Source organism: Somniosus microcephalus, chromosome 14 (genome assembly GCF_052327205.1).
Source record: "Somniosus microcephalus isolate GS21.2 chromosome 14, FLI_Smic_1.0, whole genome shotgun sequence".
Classification (NCBI taxonomy): Eukaryota; Metazoa; Chordata; class Chondrichthyes; order Squaliformes; family Somniosidae; genus Somniosus; species Somniosus microcephalus.
In genome coordinates, this window is record NC_141000.1 from 76420871 (window position 1) to 76432143 (window position 11273).

The 11273-nt window shown below is 44.5% G+C and overlaps 1 protein-coding gene across 1 annotated transcript in view; it reads left to right on the forward strand.

Annotated features, from left to right (window-relative positions):
- The window catches only part of dpt (dermatopontin), a 42493-nt gene extending 31220 nt beyond the window's left edge, over positions 1 to 11273 (forward strand). Inside the window, exons 3-4 of the mRNA XM_086006722.1 lie at positions 6633 to 6740; positions 9000 to 11273. Coding sequence (XP_085862848.1) covers positions 6633 to 6740; positions 9000 to 9066 — 175 coding nt within the window. The 3' untranslated portion in view covers positions 9067 to 11273. The remainder of the gene's footprint in view (positions 1 to 6632; positions 6741 to 8999) is intronic.

Sequence of the window (11273 nt, forward strand, 5' to 3'; positions counted from 1 at the left end):
CTGCCTTTCAAAAAAAAATTTAATGTTAAAATGAAGTCCCAAATAGGATTATTCAGCTCTTAGAGCTGAATTCCTTTCTGAACTTCAATAAATGGGAAAAGTGCTTCAGCACTAACACAAATGGCTCAGCAAGTCAGGGAAGGGGCACCCAGGGTCTCGCATGCCGCACTCCAGCTTTGTGCAGGGTGTCAACACTGCAGACAGGTCCTCTACCTACAGGGGCCAGGAGGCCTTCCAGAAAGAACGATGTGGGACAACATCACTAAGGCCGTCACTGCCAGCAGTGTCACCCCCACCACCTGGCTCCAGTACCCAAAGAAGCTTCATGACCTCAGACCAGTGGTCAAGGTCAGTGAATGCATCTTCAAAAGCCGCCTCTTAACAACTGCACCACTAGCCTCACACACTGCTCAATACATGACCCCACTCCCAATCACTCACTTACCAACAATCTGTACCAATCACGAGGCACATTCCCCATTCCTAGCCTCACCTCACCCCCTTGGAGGAGACGGTGCTGGCCATTCTTGGCAGGGGCATGGCTGAAAGGATACAAGATGCTGGTATCCTCATACGTTATCCTCCTTCTGGCCTGCACCTCTTGCTTTCCCGCCCTCCCCTCACCACAACTCCACCCTTGTGCCTTCCTCATTTCACACACCAAAGAAACGCAGCCTGCCCAGCCAGTGGTTGACCAAGAGGGAGAGGAGAGTGAAGAAGAAGATTGATTCGACACTCTCAGCCACCAGCTCCTCAAGGTCGACCAGCAAGGCCATTTGCAGTGTTCCCCACTGAAAGTCAGCAGCCATCCACCAGCCATGCTGCAACCACTGGGGAAGCACTGTGTGAAAACAGTAGAATAGGCAAAGGCACACACCAGACAGTGAGAATGCATAGGGGTGATGAATTGATTTCTTGATGTCATATTGGATGGATAGATGTATAAAGTTGGATTGGGAAGTTTGCTTTGTAGTGGCTTTTATTTCAGTATCATGGCCAAGAGGAAGCTGTGATGGTCAGTAACAGAGGGAAGGTAAGGTGTGGGACTAATGTTGAAAGGGGAATTGGGGTTGTGGTCACTGGGACTGCAGGTGGATGATTCCATCCTGGATATCCCGGCATGAAAGAGGCTGTTTGGGATGCATCCTTCTGTCGGCTTCCTGCTCTTCGGCTTTCTCCTCTTCTTCTGTGTCTTCCTCTTCCCTCTGTGAGCAGATGCTGTAAATCTGAAATGACAGCATAAAATGCTGTAAATACTCAGCAGGTCAGGCAACATCTTGACTGAAGATGTGAACTCTGTTTTTCTCTCCATGGATGTTGCCTGACCTGTTGAGTATTTGCAGCATTTTCTGTTTTCTCAGAGGCCTTCCTTTACCATCCGAGACCATGCAAGTGTCCAGCAGCATTCCCTTCACACTTAAATTTTTTTTTAACATCTATTGCAGCAAGCCACTACTTCAAGAAAATCAAGAAAATCCAGTCCAAAAGCTTAAATCCAAACTTACCTGAATGATGTGGGTGTCCCTTTAAGAGGTGCTGGCATCACCATAGCCAGCCTGCTTACACGCCAGGTTAACTTGGCAGTTACCAGCAGCGCAAAGAAAATATTAAAAATGGAGGAGGCCTCGGGACCCGCCATCCGCTGGTGAAATAGCGGCGGTGGCTGCTCTTTCGCCATTTTTTGGCGGTAATGGGTGGCGTAAAGCCCCGAATTTTTCACCTGTAGAGTTCTCAGAGGGCTGTAGGGCTGGAGAAAGTTACAGAGACAGGGAAGGGCAATTTGAACACGAGGATGAGAATTTTAAAATGGTGGACCATGTAGGTCAGCGAGCACAGGGGTAATAGGTGGACAGGACTTGGTGCGAGTTAGGATACAGGCAGTAGAGTTTTGGATGAGCTCAAGTTTATGGAGGGTGGAGGGTGGGAGACAGGCCAGGATAGCATTGGAATTGTTAAGGCCGGAGGTAACAAAAGCATGGAAGAGGGTTTCAGCAGCAGATGAACTGAGGCAGGAATAGACGGGTGATATTATGGAGGTGTAACTAGGCGGTCTTTGTAATGGAGAGGATATGGGGTCAGAAGGGTCAAATAGGATGCCGAGGATGTGAACAGTCTGGCTCAGCCAGAGTCAGTGGCCAGGGAGGAGCCTGGAATTGGTGGCAAGGATATGGAGTTTGTGGTGGGGCCCGATGAAAATGGGTTCAGTCTTCCCAATGTTTAATTGGAGGAAATTTCGGTTCATCCAGGATTGGATTTCGGAGAAGCAGTCTGACAATGCATAGGCAGTGGAGGGGTTGGGAGAAGTGGTTGTGAGGTAGAGCTAGGTGTCATCAGCGTACATGTGGAATCCAACATCGTGTCTTTGGATGATGTTGCTGAGGGGCAGCACGTAGATAAGAAATAGGAGGGGCCATCCTTGGGGAATGCCAGAGGTAACGATGTGGGGGCGGTAAGAAAAGCCATTGCAGCAGATTCTCTGGCTATGACTTGATAGGTAAGAGTGGACACGTGCAAGGGCAGTCCCATTCAGCTGGACAATGGAGGAGAGGCGTTGGAGGAGGATGGAGTGGTCAACCTTGTCAAAGGCTGCAGACAGGTCAAGAAGGACGAGGTGGGATAGTGTACCATGGTCACAGTCACAGAGTATGTCATTATTGACTTTGCTTGGGGCCATTTCAATGCTGTGGCAATGGTGGAAACCTGATTGGAGAGGTTCAAACATGGAGTTGCGGGAAAGACGGGCACGGATTTGGGAAGCGTCAACTCATCGTGGACAAGATGCGTGCAGAGAGGGAATAAGGGGAGATAGGAGAGAAGCTAGAGAAAAGTATGAGTTCTGGGCTAGGTCAGGGGAAAACCTTAGGGGAAGCTTGGCTTGGTGGGCAAGAGGAAGGGAGGGATGTGGAGAGATAGCTGAACAGATGTGCCGCAGTTTTGCCTACCGCGGCGGGTCCAGTGCGGCCGGGTCGGTGGCGGTGTGCGACCCGTTACTGGCACCAGCCCATTCTGAAAAGAATTTTACATTGATTGGGCTTGTTAAGCCCACCCAGCACGTTTCCCGGCCAATTGAAGGAAGCGGGTCTGATGACTTCACTTGATGATGCGTCATCAGCCAGTTTCCTTAAAGGGACCTTGTGCAAATTTATTTTGACAGTTCTGCTGTCAGTGTTCTACAGCATTGAGCTGCTGCAAGCACTGACAAGCACTGCACAAAGGTGCACGCCAGCACCCAGGCTCTCCCATGACTCCCTCCATATGTTTATGGAGGGAGTCACAGCATGCAGGGAGGTCCTCTTCCCTTCCCATGGGTGGAAGAGACCTCCCCAGGAGATTACATAGGATATATGGCACAGAAACAGGCCATTCGGCCCAACCAGTCCATGCCGGCATTTATGCTCCACATGAGCCTCCTCCCGTCTTTCCTCATCTAAATCTATCAGCAAAACCCTCTATTCCCTTCTCCCTCATATGCTTGTCTAGCCTCCCCTTAAATGCATCGATACTATTCGCTTCAACCACTCCCTGTGGTAGCGAGTGCCACATTCTCACCACTCTTTGGGTAAAGAAGTTTCTTCTGAATTCCCTATTGGATTTCTTGGTGACTATCTTATATTGATGGCTTCTAGTTATGCTCTTCCCCACAAGTGGAAACATTCTCTCTGTATCCACTCCATCAAAATTTTTCATAATTTTAAAGACCTCTATTAGGTCACCCCTCAGCCTTCTTTTTTCAAGAGAAAAGAGACCCAGCCTGTTCATCCTTTCCTGATATGTATACCCTCGCATTTCTGGTATCATCCTTGTAAATCTTCTCTGCACCCTCTCCAGTGCCTCTATATCCTTTTTATAATATGGCGACTAGAACTGTACGCAGTACTCTAAGTATGGTCTAAACAAGGTTCGATACAGGTTTAGCATAACTTCCCTACTTTTCAATTCTATCCCTCTAGAAATAAACCCCAGTGCTTTATTTGCTTTTTTATGGCCTTGCTAACCTGCGTCACAACTTTTAGTGATTTGTACTCCTAGATCCCTTTGTTCCTCTACCCCACCTAGACTCACACTCTCCAAGTGATAAGTGAACTCCCTGCTCTTCCTACCAAAATGTAATACCTCACATTTGAACTTCATTTGCCAATTATATGCCCATTCTGCAAGTTTATTAATGTCCTCCTGTAACTTGTTGCAGTCCCCAGTATTGACTATCCCCTCAATTTGGTGTAATTCGCAAATTTAGAAATTGTGTTTTTGATTCCTAAGTCTAAATCGTTAATGTAAATTGTGAACAGCAGTGGTCCCAGCACTGATCCTTGTGGAACACCACCAACTACCTTCTGCCACTGTGAATAGCTACCCTTTACTCCTACTCTCTGCTTTCTGTCCTGAAGCCAGCCAGCAATCCATTCTGCTACTTGTTTCCTGACTCCACATTTTCTGACATTGTTCATCAGTCTATTATGAGGTACCTTATCGAAGGCCTTTTGAAAATCCAGATAAATTACATCTACTGCATTACCATTGTCTACTCCCTGTTACCTCTTCAAAAATTCAATAAGGTTGGTGAAGATCAGCGCAGCCTGGTTGCATAATGCACAGGAGGGCATAAGCAGGGATGTTATTAGGAGGACCAGGCTGCAGTGGCGCAAACCTTTCAATGATCTCAGTAGATCACAAAACCTTACTGCAAAGCTCAACCTCAACCTCATCCTGCTGTGCCACTCATCACATCCCCGTCACTCTGCCTCTCCTACTCTACTCCTGCATATCCTTACTCACACCAACTTACCATACACTTCCACCCATCCCTCTCTATCTACATTATCACTTCCCCATCGCACCAGTCACCCCTCACACTCACCCTAGTGCAATCATACCAAGTAACAACACACAAGGGTAGGTACTTGGGTGTTTCAGCCAATGTTCATGTGAAGTTTCTGTTAATGTGCTGTCAAACATTGAAATCTTTGCGTTCTTGGACAGATTTGGGTGCACCGTTGGAAGTGGCTTAGTGAGTTGCAGTGAATGGTGTGACATAATGGTACCCCCCGCAATGGCAAGTGTGAAAGGAATGGCTTGGGCGTTGTAGGGATGCATTATGGTGTTGTTATGGGGTGGTGCCAACCTGGCACATCATGTGGCAGCCAAGGTGTACAGCGTCAAGTGAAGTAAATCTGGCTATGGTGAGGCCATCCCTGGCGTCCCGAACAGCGATGTGATCAGGTGCTGATGCTCTGTGTCCTGTGCAGCACCAGGTGATTGCAGAGAAGGTTGGTGTTGTTGTTGGTGCTGCTGGTGTTGGGACTGATCGTGGTGGGATTCTGAGGACCAAGGTGAGATCATTTCAAGGGCACCGATGCTGATGGAATAGATGGCAGGTGAGGTTGAGATGACAGAAACGATCTGTCAATGGCAAGAGAGGTTGTTCCAATGAGGTGACACTGGATGGAGAGTTTGCTCCAAACACTTGCAACCTGCATAAAGCTCAATCTGTCTTCCAAATGCAGTAAGCAACAGCTTCTAACCTTGGAAAGTGAACAGCTATGAAATGGGAGCTTTTATAAACCTTTTGTAGCTGTCAAGTTTAGAAATCATCACATGCTAACACAACACCTGACCTCTTTACCTGATGTGATCCCCGATCAGTGGGGAAACAGTTGCCGAACTCTCAAAATCTAAAGGTGAGCTTAAAATACTACTTAATTGTCTCTGAACAATCCAGCTAATGATCTAAATTGCCTCCCCTACCGCTTGGTGTTGGGTCTGTTCAGCGATGACAGTCCTGACATCTGGGAGACTAGCGTGGAGGCGGGTTGACAGTGGGTTCCCTACTTGCTGTCAAAAAAATGTTTTTCCCAACCGACCCGCCACCAAACGTGCCCCCTGACCCCCCAAAAAATCCCCCCCATGGTCTCAATCTTAGTGACAAAGAAGTTGGAGCGGGGGCAGGAGAAAAGAGTTAAAGGAAACACTTGGTAGTGGAAACATCAAGCCAGGTGTTATCCTTGCATTCCAGGATGATTACGGAGTACTGAGCACTTTTGGCAGAAAAGAGCACTACTTAGCCAGACAGTGTTTTCTGTTGTTTTCTGTCAATTGTTTTCTGCTAGACCAAAACTCTGCTCGCTCACGATGGTTTGGAGTGTCTGATCCACTGTGTTGTCAGGCAGCTGGTACAGAAGAGCACTTCAGAAAAGTCACCATCAGTTGAAAACTTATCAGTAGATTGGGCACAAAAATTGGCAAATGCCTTCAGAAGGAATACACAAACTGAAGATCATCATATGCATACACATATCATCTCAGAAAACTGAGGGCTGAATAAACCCACATACCTGAACCTACCTGAAATTGGCCCATTTGATTGGTACCATGTTGGCCAGATTTGTTTTTATTTCCTAGTGGTGAGATGAAAACTAGGGTCCGAGTTAAAACTTCATTTTGTCATTAAGTTGCAGGAGAGAACAAACTTCTTCACTGAGAACAGGTTTGCATTTGATGATCTTGACAGTTTGGATCAGGTCTTGCCACTAATCTGATGCTTTTCTTTTGTCTTGTTTGATTCTCTATGACAGTATCCACTTGCTTGTATTTTTTTTACAATGGACTAAACTTTTTCTTTGTGTGCTTTGAAGGTTGACAACTGAAGTGCCTGAGCAGTATGAAGAGGAGGGACATTTGTTGATTCAGAGTTATGGCTACTTCATGAGAGGAGCTGGTACCACCTTTAGTGGTGTCAATAGGTTGGTATTGGTATTATTAGATATTTCTAATAATGCTCTTATTTTCTAATTTTTTGTCAAATACTGACTCATTACCATGCCCCATATTAAAAATTGTTCTGTTATGTGAGGTTAACAAAGTAAGACAGATTTATGAGTAGGTAACCAGTTATCACCAAATGGTTACATTTTGGCACATTGAATCATAGAAGATCACTGAACAAATTTTAAGCTACTTATGCCATCTGATCAAATTTTAATAGTCTTTGGAACCCTAGGATAGGAATTTTCTCAGAGCTGCTCCAACTCTACCACTATAACTTAGCCAGATGGGCAGCTTTTCCGCCACATCACTTGCTAAGTTACGATGGCAGAACGGGAGCAGTTCCGAGGGAATTTCTGGCTCTATGTTTCTGGAAACTTCATAGTGATCCTAAATGTGGAACTATTAGAACATGTAAAATAATGCGTCCATGGTTCTGCAGTGTTTTTGCAACTGCTTGAACCATAGAGCATTCCAAAAACTGACAAGAACTAGACTAGCAGATAACTACACTGTGTTCTGTGGTACTGGGCCATAAAGATGATGAAGATCCCCGTCTGGAATTTCCACGGGGATCGTCCCAATCTTGCACTGTAACTTTGGCAGAAACAGTGTAAACTGCTGTGTTTCTGCCAATCTTCTACAAAAGTTATGGCTGGAGATTGGGGAACTCTGCGGAAATTTTACCCTCACAAGTTCATTCCCTAGTCGATGCTGAATCAGCTGATTTCATCTGGGGCGGCAGGGGTGCTACAAATGGCCAGTGTTTTGTAGGCTATAAAGGGGGTTAATTAATCGAGGTCCGTGATCTTGGTCACTATCTAGGGATCTGAAGGTTAGGAGAGGACCAGATTAGGCTCAGTTGTGATGCCCCCATAATAAAATAGGTAACTGACATTGATGGTATAGGCTCATAAATGATACAAGATTGGTCACTTAGACATAAGAACATAAGAATTAGGAGAAGGAGTAGGCCATATGGCCCTTCGAGCCTGCTCTGCCATTCAATAAGATCATGGCTGATCTTTGACCTCAACTCCACTTTCCCACCCGATCCCCATGTCCCTTGATTTCCCTAGAGTCCAAAAATCGATCTATCTCAGCCTTGAATATACTCAATTACTCAGCATCCACAGCCCTTTGGGGTAGAGAATTCCAAAGATTCACAACCCTCTGAGTGAAGAAATTCCTCCTCATCTCAGTCTTAAATGCAAGGTGGCTGGTACTGTATACTGTGGAACCATACCCCAGGATGAACCCATACCCCAGGATGAACCCTTACCTCCTGAAAAGGAAGGGAGAAAAAATATTAGTCTATTCGAATGTGATATATTTTTTCCATCCAGTGTTCTGCCCTATTCTCCTGAAAACATGACTTGTTTGGAAATGGTTCCAGATACCAGCATCCTTGCCCAACTGGGCATTCTGCATGAAAGATTCTAAACAGTGACTGCTGACAGGTTATTCAACCTTGGAGGGGTATCATATCTGAGGTCAATTGTGCCCTCACCTGATATTCACGCACTGAATTAGGAGCAGGAACTCTGACTCACTTTCTCCTCTCTAACCAAGGGGTACATAGGACAACGATAGCACCTCACCTTCTTCTCCAGTTAATCCATCATAGACCAGGAACTGAACCCAAGACCCTTTGGTCTGTATAGGCCTGTGCTGCATTGGTGTTTAACCTCTCAACCATCAGGGAGCTTGACACAATTCAAGCAGGACCCATCGTAGCCTGTTGGAAAACTGAGAGGCTAAAGTTAGAACCTCCAGGCTAGGATTGCAATAGTCTTGCAGTTGCCTTATATATGTGATTTCTCTGTACTGTACCAATATACTGATAGATTTGATACTAGTTCTGCAGCACCAGCACCGGTTCATGTCCAGTATTTGTACTGTACCAGTCTAGCACCATTCCATACATTCCTGAGACTTCTGTAGGTTTCAGTTCTGCTCTGAGCAAGTTTCTTATTCAGTTAATTCTAGACTTTTTGCTTGAAGGCAAAACTTACAATAAATCTGGGGTTGACAGTGTTGGGAGAGTAAACTAAATTAGTTAATCCGAGGCTGTTTAGTGAAAGCATTTTGTTCAAAACAATTACCTATGTACTGATGTTGACCCAATGTTTTTGTGCACTTACTTTCTTTTCTGTTCTATTCTACATAAATGTTATTTTCCTTTGATAGAGCAGCATCACAACTCTACTTACATACTATTTACTTATTATTTTCAGGGACCGTCAGTGGAAGTACGTAATCTGCAGGATGACAGATTATGATTGTGATTTCGTCAACCTGTAGGAGTCACGAGTTGAACCTTAAAACTAACTCTACAACAAACATATGTTTAGCTGAGACATCTCCTGCTAAAAATAATCCTTTCTGCTCTCTAAACTATACATAGTTTATTTAAAATACACAGTGCAGAATATATGAGAAGAGCATCGTAAACTGAAGTATTTTCTGGTACAAACATGGTTGGCACGTGATCATTGTTACAACTTTAACTAGAAAACACAGGGGAGGTTTTCCTGGCATAGTGAATTGAAGGACGCATTGGATATTGGCAAATCAGGCGGGTCAGAGTGCACACCTGTAAAGGAATCCACCCAATTTTCCTCTATTCGTTTAAATGGAAGGAAATTGGGCAGGTTGCTTCACAGACGTGTGCTCCAACCCATCCAATTTTCTGATATTCATTGTGCCCAGGCAATCCAATGTACCTGGGTGGGAACTCAGGAAAATCTCCCCTCATACATAGATATCAACCATTTAACTGTACTAATTTTAAGGGTCAAAGTTTGTTTCGCTTAATACGGCATTATGGTTATGAGTTTCTAGTTCAAACCAGAAATTTATGACGTAAACAAACTACCTGCATGAAACCATTCAATCAATGGTGGTGAACTGCAAGCCCAGTGTGATCTGTTCAATAATGTTATCTTACCCAATTTTAAACAATGTTATATGGATTTCAAAGCTTCGATATCTCCTGAGAAAAGAATCTGGAAGCTTTCTCATTCCAACCCCCTCCCCCCAAAAAAATCAACCCGAACTCAAATACACATCTACAATATTCATCCTTGACCAGCTGCCTTGATAGGGATGTATGAAGACTGTATAGCTCACATTGTAGAAAAATAACCTCACGGAAAATTGCTGTTGCTGTTAGACTATGACTGCTTACCTTCTCAGTGAGACAAAAATCTTCCCTTTAAATCGAGGTGTCCAACCTTTTGGAGCAGGGAGCCAGAGCCACACATCACAATTATAGGCCACGTATGATGGCACAAAATCCAAATCACTAAATGAGGTATAAATGTGATCGGTGATATGAGTAATGAACACATTAACACATTTGTATGAAATTTCACTCCCAACGAATTGGTTGAAACATTGGTTTAACACCTGTATTAATATAATGGACAAAGGAATTTATACAACTGTGTTATGTTAATGTCATGCAGCACAGCACCACCCAAAATTATAGGAATCAAAAAAATCCAGTTTTCAATATGGGAGGAATTCTGTCATCATTGACATTGCCTATGGTTTATTGGATACTTTAGTTAGTAACTTGTTTAACACTCAAACACATTTTTAATCAAAGGATTTGGATAGTTGGTTCAAACACTGCTCACTGAACTCAATGGCCTGAAATTCCAATTGGGGTCAGGACAAAATCCCAATGGATCTCCAGAACAGGGGCAGAAAATGGGGCAGAACCTGGTTCTCCTGGGTTTCCACCCCATCTTTCATAGAGAGTCATTTTTCGGTGGAGGGGGCAGTGAATGGATCTTCCGCTTGTCCCCCCCCTTAAATCAAGGGAATGTGTCTGTGAGAATTCTGCCCAGTATGTCTTTAGAACTGGCTTGAGTCCGGTTGAGGCAGCCTAAATGACCCCAAACCTTTACGAAGAAAAGGTAATCAATTCCAGTAAGGATCAATTACTTTAATTATCTCACCTTAAAGCTCCTTTCAGAGCTGAAAAGCATGAAACCTTTTTAATCTTTGGCCTTTGGGAGGGCCTCGAGCACAGAGCAGCTCTCAGCCGCTCTGCTGTCTGCTGATGGATGTGGGTGGGTGCCGCTGACGTGTCCCTTACAGGCACTGGTGGTCCACTGTCACTACGCAGATGACTGTGGATTTTGGGATGGGATCTAGGGCTTTGGAAATGGGTGCACTTCTGGCCGGTCTTGTTGCACTTCAGCCGGCGGAGCAAGTTGATGGGAATTTCAACCCCATTAGATTTCTAATTCTGACCTTTTAGAATTCACATGAAGTTACCAGCTTATTCCACAATGCATTCCCTGAATTATATGCACCCCACCAGCAATAGCAAATATATATATAGTAGTTACTCGTCTAGTATTCTCATTTAAGCGAATGTTTAAATGAACAAGAAGATTATAACATTGTCAAAACCTATTTTTGGCTGTAGTTCATATATATCCTATAGCTCTCTAAAGTTTGCTTGATTCAGCTTAATTAAACAAAATTAAATGGTA